This window comes from Hydra viridissima, unplaced genomic scaffold (assembly GCF_058129835.1).
Source record: "Hydra viridissima isolate aposymbiotic clone 2 unplaced genomic scaffold, HvirCarnegie_v1 scaffold_11, whole genome shotgun sequence".
Lineage (NCBI taxonomy): Eukaryota > Metazoa > Cnidaria > Hydrozoa > Anthoathecata > Hydridae > Hydra > Hydra viridissima.
The window spans coordinates 8,079,960-8,096,030 of record NW_028324310.1 but is presented as its reverse complement, the minus strand read 5'-3'; the positions used below and the strand labels follow the sequence as shown (position 1 = coordinate 8,096,030).

Genomic DNA, 16,071 nt, shown 5'->3' with positions numbered 1-16,071 from the left:
AACTTTCCACGTGCATCAAAAGTGAGTAATCTCAATTCACTTTTGGGCATTGTAAATCAGAAGGGACTTTGGAATCAATTCACTGCTGTTGAAGAACGAGCCCGGGAAATTCTTCACTTTGAGGTTAGCGAAGTTAAGATTGACGAAGGAGAAAATTCTGAAAAAACAATGAAAAAAGACATGTACAAGCCCATTTGTAAACAAATAAACTAAAAGGTTGTTGGGAAACAACAACAACAACGCGCTGGTGATCAAGTGTTTAAAAAAAAGAAATGAGTCTCTTCGAAGATCAAAGTGTGCTAAATATCTCCAACAGGTTTATGATCTTCTTTTAACGATTTGGCCAACTAGCGTTGAATCCGAAAGAGCATTTTATGCTGTCGGTATTATTTTAAACAAGTTGCGGTGCAGAATGAACGACAAAAACTCTGGATGCTCTTTGTTTTTTAAGAGGTTACTTTCATGGAATAAAAGATAAAAGGTTCTACCAAAAAGATCAACAAAAAGATCAATAAATTTGCATTCTTTTCAAGTTTTCGTGATTCTTAAACTTATTTATTTTGCTTTAAAAATTTAAAATATTTAATACCGGTTTTAATACTGCTATTCCTGTATTACATTTTTATAATACCGAAATACCGGTATCGATTTTTTGACCGGTATTGGATACTCTAATATTTATTAAACGTGTTCAAACTTTTTCCGTTTTTCTATTCAATGGAGCCACATTAAAGGGTATGCTACGGGAATTCAAGAGTTTGAATTTTTACGTGTTGTTTTGAAGCGGTCTTTTAAAACCACGTTTTAGTTGGATTAGTTGAGCTAAATCGGTACACCACAGTATAAAATAGGAATAAGAACAACATTTTTATCAATGCAAAATTGAGCCATTTTTACTACGATAATTGAAAAAATATACTAAGAATTCAACTTATAGAATCTTCTATAAAATGTTAAAAATTTTTTTGACTATTTTTTTTAATTGTGTACCGCCTTAAGAAGTTATAATTATTAGCATGACTAGCAAACCAAATTTTGAATATTGAACTCACAAGTTAATTTTATCATTTAGAACAATAGTATCAAAGCAAACAGTTTAACAGCAATCGATTACATTTTTGGAATCAGCGAGTCAAATATATCAAAGAACAAATCAATATCTAGGACAAGAAAAGAAAAAAAAAAAAACTATCAATTTTCATTTTTACAATTCTTAATTTTATAATATTCTAAAATGATTTAAAAATATTATAAAGTAATGATTTCTTACGTCTTTATAAACTTTATTTTTGAGTCCTTGCTTAATAATATTCAGAAAACAAATGAAATTTCGAAGATTACGTTGGACTTCTGCTCATAAGGGAGTGAATTTACTTCAAACCAATAATAACAATGATACCAAAAAACCAAAATACCCATTTTAATATTTAATTAGTTTTACAAACTATAAAAAGGAAATAAATATAAAATTTCCCTCATATTTACAAATTCTCCTGTATAAAAAAAAAGCTTAACAAAATCTGTTTAAATACTCGAAAAATAAATACGCGCATTAAGGAAAAATCGCAAGTCATTGTTATTACCGGAACTAAAAATAGATTTGGAACTTGGCAATTACTGTAGACTCCCTGCAAATGAAGCACCATTTTAATCCCACTTAACAGTGGTGTTTTCTAGATTAAGGATTAAGGCTGTTAGGAATACGCAACAAAGCTAGAGTTCTTTCAATTTGCTTATAAGTCAGTTCTAATCGATTCATTACTATGTCACTTTCGCAATCAATAAAATTAACAGACTCAAATATGCTAGAATCCACTGAAAAATCTTTGGGCATTAAGCTGGCATTAAGTTGTTGCAGTAAGGTGGTAGTCTGATTGTTGCAATCTCTGTAAAATAATTTTGTGAAGTTACAATAACAAAAGCTCAAATTTAAAAAACCAATTTCATTAGAATCTATCTCACTTGATTTTGCGTACTTGCGAAGAAGCTTCTTTGCAGTTTTTACCCACATCATTTGTGTAAAAAAGAATTTGACGCATACGCTGCTGCTCGTTCTCCAAGTAAGCGTTGAATTCCGTGCGCAAGTGTTGCTCATTTTGCAACTGTGCTTGCAATTGTTTGATATAAGCAAAAGACTAAATAATAAAACAATTCAAATTAAGATTCGATTAATAAAGGCCTAATTTTCCAAACTACATTTTACGCGGTCTCATCTGCTACTCAAAAAGTTTACTACCATATATATATGATAGTATTTATTAGTTTAAAAATATTTGGCATATCTAATTTATTATCATTATTATTGACATATCTGATTTATACTGACACATCTGATTTATAGTCTCAGTTCAAAACTCCTGCTGTTTTTTAGAATTACTTCTAACAGGCTCTCAACGCTTCTTATTAAGATTGATCTCAACATTATTTTTGCCTCTCAAAAGAGCCGAAAATTTTCAGAATTCTACTCGCGGTAATTTATGATCGAACGCATCTTCTTAGAGAGTAAGATTCTTGTTGTTTATTTTAGGATTTGCAATTTTCATCGAAATTAATGCATCGTCTTTCTATGACTTTCTTCTATGACTGTAAATTAATCCATCGTCTTTCTATGACTTTCTTCTATGACAGTAAATTAATGCATCGTCTTTCTATGACTGTAAATTAAATTTTGTCAGAAGTATCTCATGTATTAGATACAATTGCTGGAAATTATGCAAAATAATAATTATGCAAAGTACCGTAAAACAAACAAAATATAATTTCTAATCAACTTTCCATAGATATCAGAAAAAAAACAAAAAAAAAAAACGCAGCGACTTCATGTGTTAATAACGGGTTTAAAACGATGATTTAAAAATGCTTGATTAAAATGACTAAGTGCTTGATTAAAAATGCTTGACTAAAATAACTAAATGCTTGATTAAAAAATGCTTTGAACCTAACAGAAACAAGAATGAAAACTGATGCTGAAATCATTTATCGCTTTTAACTAATTATCAATTTTTTATAAACAGTTCTGGGCCATGAATATACTCATATGGTTCAAAGAAAAAAAGAACCAGAACCTGCTGCAGCTGCATGTTTAAATCCTGAACTTGTACGTGCAACTCCTGACTGTGTATTGCATCTGTCTAAAAAAGAGAAAAATAAAAGATAAAAGACAAGCAGGAAAAAAAACAAAAAACAAACAAACTTTAAAAAGGAAACTTCATATTTTTACATTGGAAGCCATTCTTTGTTTGATTTTTGCAATTGCGATCAATATCTTTTTACGTGGACCAAGTTTGCTTTTAAAGAAAAAAAAAAAAAAACAATATCAAAACAAAATTACTGAAGTAAACGTACAACTATTAATTGCTATGATAAAGATAACATACTCAATTCCAATCTCCCTTAAATCGGTATCACTCAGTGTTAAAAATGTATTTGTATCGATCAACTGGCTTTCAAATTTTGTTAAATGTGTTTCTAAATTAAACTCTTCTAAAAGTTCTTTCAGACTGTCGGGAACTGAATAAGGTTGATAGTAAATTTGGTCCTTAGTATCATTTGCTGAACGACCAACTTTCTTTAAATATCTAAAGATTATTGAGGTGATTATTAAAACAAAAACTAAGTAAAATATAAAAGTATTTTTAAAAACTTACATTCAACAAACCTATACCTTTCATCTGAAAAATGAACTTGGTTCACACATTCTAAATAAGATAAAATCAGAGGTTACGACGTAAAACAATAACGATTTAGCAAAAAGTGTGAATGAAAGAAAACATTTTGTTGTTACATTGTATACCTTTTACAACGATAGGGTTATTGACCAACCCCGACACCTATAATAAAAATAAAAGGTATTTTAATAATTGAAAGAACTTTTTTACCAGCATTATTACGCCGCTTAAATAAGCAACAAGTTACCTGATAAATTGCTTGGTTGGTGAAAGGCACTAAAAAATACAAAAATCTTTCACGATTAGATTTTTTTTCTTTTCATAAGAAAATTGGTGGAATAATTCACAAAAAAGTAACACGATATTTTTTTAAAAAGATGTTAAAAGAAGAAACGAAATTTTTTACCGAATGCATTTGCAACTGGAGGATTTTTCGTGGAGAGCCGAGTAAAGTCAGGACATAGCGCTGCAACTGGGACTTGTTGCTGAGATGGTTGTGATACAGCGCTATACACAATAGAATGCTTTATTATTTTCTTTTTGAAAATAAGTTTTAAAAAATAGCTTTAAATAAAGTTCGCATATGATGCTGCAAGTTTTTTAGTCTTAATGTGATTTAACGAAAATTTAACTTAATCGTGATAATTTAAACATTCGTGTCTACAGCCTAATATTTATTCTTTTGAAAGCCAATAAATTGTATTCGAAAAAGAAACTGCTTCATTTAAATTAATTTTTTTAAACAGTAAATAAAACAGATAGAAATACAACTTTTTATACCGGATTATGTTGTCAAGGAAAATCGTAAACAAACAAAGAACATGCATGCACAAATATATCAAAAACATACCACAATTACTCAAAAAAAAAAAAAAAAAAGAGAGAGAGAACACTGTAAAATTCTATAAGTTTAAAATTATCTAATGCTGTTTGTTACTTTAATATGAAAAACACAGTATTTCAATTATTAGAGCAATAATAAAAAAAAAGAACACTAACTTTGCTGCTTGTAACAAAGAACGTATAGTAGACGGTCCTTCACTAATGTTTGACTCGTGAGCCCCTGGATGAAATATTACATCCACACCTCCTAACTCTAAATGAAATATGAAACGGACTCTTCGATTTTTCATTTGTGACATTCGCTTTTTTAAATACTCAACATAATTTTTCAAAGGCTGCAAAAGATTTTGACGACCGAATAGCGTAAAGTGCGTTTTTACTACTATCATAATCCTTAAAGGTTTTACCATTCAGGGGATCAATTAAAATTACTCATAAATACAATATTCAGACTAACAATATTCTTACTAACTAAACGAGTTCCCCTGGTTTATTTGCTTATTTCAGTTTGCATGTTGATTGTTTTTCACCATGGAGCTTATTATATATTTTTATGCTGTTTAAATCTCGAGTTAAATTGACCGACGCAACTACTAAACTATGTAAATTAAGGAAACTTTGTCAAACAAAACAAAAATTGATGGTATTAAAAAAAAAAAAAAAAAAAAAAAAAAAAAAAATTAGGGGATTATATAAGTACCAGATCTCACAGAGAGGATATGTTACGATATGTTACGATATGTTGCATAAATATGTTAGATTTGAAATTTAACAAAAACATAAAGTTTTAAATTTTAACAATTATGAACCAATCATGAAGAAATTATTGTTAAACCATCTTGATGTTTTCTATAAGAAGTGAAACTGAATGACCATTTTAAAACTGCATCGTACAGTAGTCCACAGCTATGCCAAAAATACAAAAATGAACTGATCTTAAAAAAATGTGCTAAAACTAACAAATATGAAGTGTACACAGTACGACAATTTTAAAGGTACTTATAGAGTGATGAACAAAAAAAATCAAAGAATTTAAAAAATCAAAACGAAATTGATAACAAAATGTTTAAAAAAACTCTGCAAGTTTTCGGAATATATTTATTAAATCACGCTCGAATTTTTCGCCCATCATTTTTTATCTGCTTTAAATACAAATGCATTTCAACAAGATATATTTACATAAAAATCTTGTGAAAAATAAACTTTTTTTATTTGAATTTTTATTGTGCACAGCATTTCAAAATTAAACTCATTAATGTGACGCACTTAGTGACTCTAAGGTGTTCATTTAGCTTTAAACAACTTGTTGTTTAATAGCAGGTTATAACATGTAATTCAACATAAAAAGTTATTTTTTGGATAAAGCTTGACAAAAAATGTTGATTTTGACTCGCGGTACACACTACAAAAGGTTGACTTTGATGGATCTAAAGAGTGTGCATAAACACGATTTCTTTGTGAAGAGTGTTACATGCCAACCATCATAGATACACTTGCGTAAACTATAAATTGAACTCATTATGTTTAACGGTAAAGTCTATGAAAAGGAAGAAATTTCTTTTAGCGAACAGCATAGCCAGTTGGGAATACACAGACTGCATCTTTGGATATGAAGTCAAGAATGTTCATAAAGGATGTTCAATCTAAAGGTTTTCATTTTTAAATTTTTTTTTAAAAAAACAACAACAACGAAAATTCAAATCAAATAAGCAATTTTTATTATGATTATGCCGAGACACTCTTGGCACTTATTTTTTTAAAAGTTTAAAGGTCCCTTTCAAATGTTGGGCGCAACTGCTTTTTAATTCATCTATTCTGAGGATCCAATTTTTGATGACTTAATTGAACATTTGCGTTGGCATCTCAAGAATAACACAAGTAACATTGGCTTCCAATGCTTCAATCGTAGCTGGCTTATCAGCAAATGTCTTTATGTAGCCCCCAAGAAAAATATCTCAAGGTGTGATATCAAACGTTCTTGGTGGCCAACTCACTGGTCCAAGAGAAGAAATAAATGAGTCATCAAAAAAATTACGCAATAAATCAATTGTTTCACGGGCTGTATGGCAAGTTGTGCCATTTTGTTGAACTCAAGTGTCCTTGGGATCTCGGGCTTCAGGCCACACCAAATGGTTCTTAAACATGATAGGCCAAGAAATAATGAGTATTCATAGCAAACTTCAAGTTTTTAGCCATAAAAGTACCATTTCTGGATTGATTTACAATGGTCGCTTAACAATCTAGTTTATTACAACTTACTATAATAGCTTGAGCTAAAATATTAAGACTGAGGTTGATATGATATGAATAGATCCCATATGGAAAAATGTTAGGCATGAGGAATATAGAAAAAAATTCCTGGTACCAGATGCATATTTGAAAATTTGATGCACAACAGTTTAAAAACATCTTTTAAAACAAAGCAAAATGACAATTGTGCGTTTTATTTTACCCAGAGATAGGTATTGATAGAAGACTTCTTAAAAGTTCTTTTTTCCCCATTACATTGTTGTTATTGCTTGATGATTTATCAAAAGAAATTTATAGATATCTTAACAAATGGATGAACTTTAGAATCAAAAACCACTTACAGTAAATAAAATCATCACAAAATTTTAAGAAAAAAGCTTACTTGGTTCTTCTCTTAGATTTCCTTGCTGCCGCTGACCTAATAGCACTTTGTCAATAACTTCAACAATGGAAGTATGACCGTAATGGACTGCTAAAGCACGTGCATTGGCTCCTTGATTATTTTTTAATTCTGAATCTGCTCCCTAAATTACACAACCAAAAATGTTTTTACTGTAAGTTCTTTATAATTTTAGACCATATGAAATAATTTTACAAAAGTATAAATTTTTGTACAAGTAAAATTTTTTTAATGTAATAGTTCTTAAAAATTATCTTACATGTTCCATAAGAATACTAAATATGACTTCATGACCACTTATAGCAGCCTCCATCAATGGTGTTAAACCAGTTTGAAAATGTCTAAATTGTTTTTGAAAACAAAGGCTCTATGCATAAAATAAGCATTATGAAAGTAAAAACCGTCGCTTTAAAAAAATTAAATAGACACTAAAAATTTGATTCTAATCATTGCAAAAAAAATATTTTTATTGCAATCTTTTTTTTAACAAAATTTTTAAGTGGTTATATATAAAAAAACAACAACTAGTGTTCAGTAACTTTGTTATTACCTTAAAGGTGAAAACTTATACCTATTAGTTAGTTCGTGAGTTTTTTTCAATTCAAAAACTTTATTGAACTGTTAGTTATGGATTAAAACCCCTAAATATTTCTAAAAACTAATGCTAAAACTGACTTTATGACATACATTTTAGGGGGAGTCATTTTGAGGAAATTTTAAAAAAGTTAAGTACATAGCCAGCTAAAGTTTATATGTTAAAACTCAAATTGTTTTTCAGGTTGATCAGATGACTTTTACATTTCCCTCAAAAGCAAAGTTGTTAAAAATTTGCCCTTCAAAACAGGAAAAACAAGTTGAAATTGGAAATATTTAAAAAAAAAAAAAATTTTTTTTAGGCATTTGTTATCTGTATTTTTATTTTTGAGTAAAATGATATTTACTAGAGGAAAATAAAGAAAAACTTCTGTTATGCAAGAAGTTAAGCAGATCAGTTAACTATGATTAAAAATTCATTTAAAATGCCATATAATGATAAGTTTCTAACCAGTTTTTTTTCAGAAACTCTTGGATTATAAACTTTCATTTAGATTAGTGGCACAGATTTGAATAACCAAAAAGTGAGGGACAATAAATACTCTGATAAAGACAAACACAAGAACTTAAGTTATTTGGAAGGCCAGAAAGGACTGCAAAAACTTACTTTGAGATCAGAAGACAGGAAATTATGTAAGAAGATAGGTTTATTTTACTATTGTATTAAAATATAGTCTGTAATATAGTACATAATTTGTATGTATATTATACATATAATATATATTATATATACACATTGTATACATTAAAACAAACAACTTTTAGGTTTCTGAAATTGTGAGGAAGAGTACAAGTCCAACAGATGAACCTGTGGAAATTGATTTCACTTCAGAATTAGAATTTAGTTCCAATGACACTGGTGTTGATTCTGATTCAAGTTGTGAACCAGGCATCAGAAGATCAGTTAATTCTAAACTTACTACACAAGTCCCTAGGAATATTTTTGGTGGAAATGTATCTGTTGTAAACACAGTGAGTGATATTTCTCCCAATGTTTTACAAAAAGTGATATTTCTCCCAATGTTTTACAAAAGTAGATATTTCTCTCAATGTCTTTCAAAAAGTGATAGACGCAATTCTTCAAGATTGGAATTTATATCCCTAAATACAAAGCCAATGCTTCTACTGCTTTTAAAGAAGATGAAAAAAACTGCTAAGGAGATTGCAGAAATTGCTAAATTAGATATAAAGAAGGCTGTAGAAGAATTCCTTTAACTCTGTATAATTCATTTTGATGTCAGGAGCCAATTTTATAAAACAGTTTACAGTCATAACACTTCTGAAGCTACTTAAAATATGAAAACTATGTTTACAAAATAAGAACTTTAAAACAAGTCAAAATCTATAGTTTTTATTTTTAAAAATTTTACAACTTTTATATTTTAAGTAGCTTATTGCACCTACAAGCTAGCTTCAAAATGTATTACGACCATAAACTGTTTTATAATATTGGCCCTAGGACTTTGTTCTAAATGAATCAGGGAAAAAGACTGATGAATGAAAGATAGGCTGTGCTAGTCAACATTGAGAGGGAGTCATGTCTTTTTAGAGTACCTGTCTTGCAATCTTTTTCAGGTAAAGATTTGTATTTAGAAACCATACTAGATACAATACTAGAAGAATATGACCTCATTTCAAAAGTTTGTAGACTATGCTTTGATACAACTTTGAACAACACTGATTTTAACAAAGGATCACTTATTAAGAGAGTTAGACAAATACCTTCTATTAGCCTGTAGGCATTATATTACTGAGCTTAGAATGGTTCACCTTTGTGAAAAGTGACCAAAGAGAAAAGTTTCAAAATGTTTAAACAAATACTTGAAGATCCTGGATATGGATATGACAAGGTCAATCTGGAATCTTTTGATTGAAAGACTGTGAAAGGAGAACAGTTTTGAAAGATGCTATAGGGCAAGTTGTGCAGAAAACAATAAGCCACTTGCAGATTTGATACTCATTAGTGAGTTTGTAGTATTTTTTTTTTACAAAAGGTGGTATCTACAAGCACATAAAACCATTCAAGTTCCTGCTTCTGATTTAGATGCTACTGTTCAGATGAAAGAGTTAGGAAAGTTTGGTCCAAACCTGAGGCAGTTGACTCTGGTAGTAACTCTTTACAATTACAGATGGTATCTAGTACAGATCTAGTACACATCAAGTACAGATGGTATCTTCAACAATATTTCCCTTGGGTCTTTGAAATAGAAATGTTTCTATGGAGAAAAATGCAGCTATTGCAGATGCTTTGCTTTCCCTTTAGAAGCTGCACCTTTTTCAAATATAGAAACAAAGATCAGAGAGATATGATCAATGTAGTTAAGAAAATGAAGACACCAACCTTTGCTTTTTTAGTTAATGAATTTTCTTATCTAATGTCATCAATAATAGGGTTTGATTATCAGAGAGTATAAGATTGGTTGTCACTTTCACTCCAGTAATGCTATTTACAATCCTTGTTTCAGAATTTTCAACAGTTTATGCATAGATTTAAAAAAGAGGATGAAAAGCGGAACTGACTTTTAATTGTAAACAAAGTAAAATCAACTTCCACAGTTCCAGATGGGAGAAGAAATAAAATTACAAAGAAAAAACTGCCACACAGCAAACTGAAAAAACAGAAGTAATGAACTAAGATTATAGAAAGTAAATTATCGTTTAAAAAAAAAAATAAGAAAAAAATAGTTTCACACTGAATTCACCTTATTATTCCTATTTTGAAGGACAAATTTTTAACAACTTTGTTCTTAAGGAGGATTTAAAAGTCATATGATTGACCTGAAAAAGAAACTTCAGTAAGTTTTAACATATTTGCTCCAACTTTAGCTGGGTATGTACTTAAGTTTTTAAAACTTCCTCAAAATAACTCCTTCTACTACATACTAGGGAATGTCATTGGGTCCTGTTCGGCCACCGAACGGGTAATTTCAAAAAATTCTTTGGATCCCGAACCCGTTCGGGTATAGACCTGTTAAATACCTGATATCCCAATAACCCGAAACAATGATCAAATGAGTTATCGAGCACCGACAGCTAAGGAACCGAAACCGATAAATTATCGGGTACCCGTTTGGGTATTGAACTTTTTTTTTTTTACCCGAAAACCCGAACCCGTTCGGTTTTTGGCGTTATCACCATTCGGGTCCCGAAACTTAGTAAAAAATTTTTAAAAATTGCAAAAATAACTAAAAGTACTAAATTTTTACTACGAGTTATTGCTTACGGTAATTTTAGCATCTATGGAAGATTCTGTGAAATGTAGAATTTAAAATTTAAAAAATGTACTAAATTAAATTTACTTAAGCAGGGAGTTAATGAGTATTTAATCAAAGTCCACAGTTAGTTAAACAACATGAGTAAATGAAAGAGGTTATATGATGTGAAAATGTATGCAGTTTTGGTACCAAAAGTTAACTTTCTAAACACACTAGTTGTCTTAGTCATCATAGAAATAAAACACTGGTAAGCATAGCATTTTACCTTAGAATTTTTACCTAACACTGATTACAAATAAACATTTAGAGTTTAAGGATGCACTGATTCAGAGACTGTTTTCATGAGTTTCTTAGCAAGAAATAAATTGGAAGAATTCTGAACCAAATTTTAAAAAATCATTTTTGACAAATTCTTTGTCTTTTTCAATGTCATACATGTCCATAAACTTAATTGCGTCAACAGGGGGTTCCTTGATATCATCATTCAGGTCCTCATTTGGAACTGATGAAGAACCTTTGGTTTCTGAACAATATTTTTTTCTCAAACTAGTTGTTTCTTTTGATAAAGAGCAGTTTTTCAGCTTTCAGAGGATCCATACAATTTCTTCCCTTCATTTCTGTCTGGCTGGTAGCGCTGAACAAGCGCTCTGAGGATGCTGAACTTGCAGGAATGCTCAGGATAGCAAAGGCAGCCTTGGAAAGATTTGGATAGATGTTCCTCAACATCATTTTCTTTGGCAAAAAGTTCTCCTTTCAATCCAGTCACACTCTTCTTCTGCTTCTTTAGCCGGATAAAGCTCAAAGAGAAACTTCCAAATTGTAAGTGTCAAAGGCTGTCATTGATGAGGAATGGTTCAATGTCGGAGGCTTCTTCCCCATTTTTGCCGAACAAACTTGACAAGAACTCTTTGACAGCTTTTTCAGGATCCTTGGCCTAATTCTGGAGACTGAACTTTGTTTCTTTGAACTTGGCTTTCAAGAATTTTGATGTATTAGTCTGAAAAAATATAAATGAGAATTTAAAAAGCTAGGCTTTCATGGGCAAAAAGAGTTTAAGGGCAGATGGTCAGACTTTTCATACTTTAACCAACTTTTACTGACTTTGTGTCCTGATATTTAAATCTATTTACATTTTTGGAATTATTTGCAACTATTCCCTCTCGTTTCTTTTCATTATTCGCAACTTTAGATTACTTCAGATCATTAATAGCATTTATTATTATTAGCAACTTTAGATGTTACTTTTGACAATTAGCATCTCTAATGGTGGATTGGAAACTTCCACAAAAGTAGACTACAGCCAGTTACATTGTAACTTTTGACTAATAATATTTTAAAATGATTTTTCACTCACATTTGTAACAAGGATCCAAGTGGTTGGCAACCAGAAAGACAACTTGTCTGGATTTTTTCAACTTTAAGCAATGCTGGAAAGCAGTTAGCACCCTGTGTAAAATTTACAGGCACTAAACAAGGAAATTAAGCTAATTAGCAATGTATTACCTGGTTTTGCAGCTTTGCTGAGGAGGCAGGCATCTGAATCTGAAGATAGTTGGATTTTCTTTTTCACAATCACTTCCTTCTTTGTTTTCAGTATCAACATCGCCTAGACCTTATGATGACTGAGCACTTGACTGGCTAGTAAACATTTTCGAACTGCTTTTCTTTTTTACACACATCCAATTTTAAATTCAAAATTTTTAAATTACAACCTTTTTAACATTATTTCAAGAAACGGAAAAGGAAATAATTCTGACACACAATGATGCTTTACGATCGCTTTTACTGGTTTTGGCTTACCTTGGGTTTTTTATAACAACCAATCAGAGTCGAGCATTTCAAATAAAGGGTGAGATAAAGTAATTTTGCCAAACGGATGGCGTGAAAAGCACAAGGAAATATTAAATTTTGTTTAACTGTCAAAAGGCCATGTGAAAATGTAATTATTGCAATTATTACGGTTATATTCCACTTTGGTAACTTTTTTAGAAATATCAATTATCTTGGACCTTTTTCACAGAATATCCGACAGAACCGTTCGGGTAATCAGGTTCGGTTCAGGTAATCGGGTTTGGAAACCGATAGGATCAATAACTTTCGGGAACTGATTATTTAAATTACCCCAAAGATTGAATCAAGTCAGGTATGAAAAAAATCGCCAACCCAATTTTATCGGCGTTATCGGGTAATACCCGTTTGGGTAATCGTAGTCCGATAAAATTATTTTTAGCTTTTATCGGTGTCCAATACCCATTCGGGTCGGGACTCGTTCGGTTCCAATTGGGACCCGGACATTCCCTACTACATACCCATTCAACTGTTTTAAGTATTTTTGAAAGAAAAAACAAATAATACAAGAGATGAACAAGTCCTAAAAATTTCAAGGTGGCATTACTAACTCAAAAAGTATGCTTTCTCTCCCATAAAAAATATACTAGAAAATTGAAAATTGTGAAGTTTATTGTTTAAAAAGAAACTGGTTTGATGTAAATATTGTTAGCACAGATCAGTTTTTACGCTTATTAATGTATTAAGCTAAGATTTAATCAAAACCATTGAAAAGGAGGCTGATAATTTTTTGTTTTACTCATCTATGATGAGTGAAATCATTTTTAAAATTAATGCAGTTTTTAAAAACATTGGAGGGATATGATATTGTCTGAAAATATTGTAAGAAAATTATTAATTATATACCCTAAGTTCAAACCTATTGTGTAAAAGTAACAATTAAATAACCAAATAATGCAATCAACTGTATGCTCTAAAAAGTAATGAACTAAATAATACCCTAACAAATTAACTAAATAAATACCCTAAATTTAGATCAGCACCATGAGCTGCTAAGAGCTTAACAGCACTTTTATGTCCTTGACGAACTGCATGAAACAGACTTGTCATGCCATTATTATCTCTTGCATTGATATGTGCACCATACTATGCAACATAATAGGTATGTTAAAAATTTATAGCAACTTAGTTTCTAAAATATATTCAAATACAAATCCAGATCAATAAAAAGAAAAATTGATTGTGTACAAAAAAATATCAAAATTCTGCAAAAAAGAAAAGCTACAAAATAAAATAGAACAATTAGTTTTCTGTCTTTTCACAAAGTAAATTAAAATATACAAAACAGAGAATCTTTAGTAAATATTTGAAAAAAGATGGACCAACCAACCAATTAATTCAACATAGATTGGATTCATTGGTAGGTTGTCCATCTTTACATACCAAGGAGCCAAAAATTCTTAAAAATGGATATGAAATGTAAATCTATTAATTTAAGATTTTACAATAAAAAAAACCTCTTTGAAAAACATTTAGGTCTTTTAAAAACTTTGATTCTTAAAATTTTTCAGTAAATATCAAATAATCTAAATTTGAAGTATACATTACCTGCAGCAAAAAATACATTATAGATTCTGTAGCACAGTAAGATGCTAACATTAAAGCAGTTAACCCATCTTTTGTTGCAGAAATTTCTGTTTTTGCTCCTGCCTCTAGTAACAAATTTAAGATGTTATCTCTACCCACATAAGAAGCATACATTAATGGTGTCCAGCCCCCACAATTTTGCTTATTGATATTTTCTTCACTTGCAATAAAATCTAGAGAAACAAGTATCATAAACACTAAAAAACAAAGAAAACATAAAAAGAGGCTAATAAATAAAAATGTAAATTAGAGCAGAAAAAGAAAAAAATCTATTAAAGAAAATAAATATCCTATTTCCTTACACAATGGGTGTTGCAAAAATGATGCATTCTAATTTTTTTAGCTATCTCTATCAATACTTGTGCTACTGGTTGAGTTTTTTTTAAAAAAAAGATTTACTTTTATTTTCTCTACAAAGACCTTTGTTCAGTCCAACAATCGTGTAAAATAATCATGAGAAAAGTACAACCAAATTATGTCACTTGCCTAGTCAATCACAGACCTCACATGCAAAAATAAACATTTAAAAATTGAGAGTCTGTTAAAATTAAAAGAAAAAAAGGGTCCCTCAGAACATTAGTTGTAGAGATTTCAACTTCAAAAGATCTGATTCACTGAATACTTATAAGTGATCAACATTGTTGCGCATAGAAGAAAAGGACAGAGCAGCTACTTACCAAAAAAAAAACATGATGGATTTTTTTTTCTTATGAGAAGATGTTCAACATTAATGGCCTATACAGTGCACAAAACAAGAGAATCTGGGCTGTAAATTGTGGAGAAACTGATGAAAAAGATGATGTAAAGCAAAACAAAAAAATTCCTGGAAAAGCCATGCTGTGATAGGAAATAATAACACCAATAACCATCTTGGACATAAGGAATGGTCAATCAAAAAGTCTATAACCAACAAGTTTTTCTAGTATCACAAAAATTAAAGTATCATCAAATAGAAAATTAATCAATAAATTGAAGCAGTGAAACAAACTAGATTATACCAGATGTCTAACAATAATCAAAACTATCTGTACTAATGTGAAATTTCTTGTAGAAAAAGAAAAAGTAAATCTTAAAAAAATTTAAATTATACAAATATCACTAAAATAAAATCATGTCATTCTTTTTACAACACCAGCAGAAAAAATTCTTTCTTTTACATATCTTAAAGATGTATAAGAAAATTACCGAATCAAAGCATGAAATAAAACAAACCTCTGACTACATCATAGTCACCAATCAGACATGCAGTATGTAAGTCTAATAACACTATTTCCTCTTGCTCTTCTTGCTGAATAAGAGAGCTAAAACTTGACATTGCAAACAAATCTTCATCTTGACCAAATGCCATAGCAGAATATTTTTTAAAAATTTCAACTTGAAAAGAAGATTGAAGGGCAAAAAAAATTAAATACTTAAATCCATTAAAAATGTTTTTATAAAGATAAATCATATATATATTTAAACCAAAAGTTGATCTAACTATGCAAAATGAATTACAATTAGTTCAAACAATAACAATAAATGAAAACAGTTATCATAACAAATAAATATTGTTATGATAAATAAGTATTGTTATGAATTAAATTTATAAGTTGAATCCTGCCAGAAAAGTTAATTTTTTTTTAGTTTTAACTGAGGAATTGGATAAAATAATTTTAATGAAATC

At 29.9% G+C, this 16,071-nt stretch overlaps 1 protein-coding gene across 1 annotated transcript; it reads right to left on the bottom strand.

The window, feature by feature from the left end:
* Positions 1 to 1,398: 1,398 nt before the first annotated feature.
* LOC145191666 (ankyrin repeat and SAM domain-containing protein 3-like) lies at positions 1,399 to 15,810 on the bottom strand. The gene is made up of 15 exons (XM_090066586.1): positions 15,618 to 15,810; positions 14,367 to 14,578; positions 13,783 to 13,904; positions 7,421 to 7,502; positions 7,144 to 7,285; positions 4,668 to 4,764; positions 4,075 to 4,175; positions 3,916 to 3,944; positions 3,794 to 3,830; positions 3,665 to 3,698; positions 3,378 to 3,578; positions 3,221 to 3,287; positions 3,066 to 3,131; positions 1,963 to 2,135; positions 1,399 to 1,886 (listed from the first exon to the last, which is right to left on the bottom strand). Exons 1-15 carry the CDS (start codon positions 15,751 to 15,753, stop codon positions 1,679 to 1,681), a joined length of 1,707 nt encoding a protein of 568 aa, XP_089922712.1. The 5' UTR covers positions 15,754 to 15,810; the 3' UTR covers positions 1,399 to 1,678.
* Between the last annotated feature and the right edge of the window lie 261 nt (positions 15,811 to 16,071).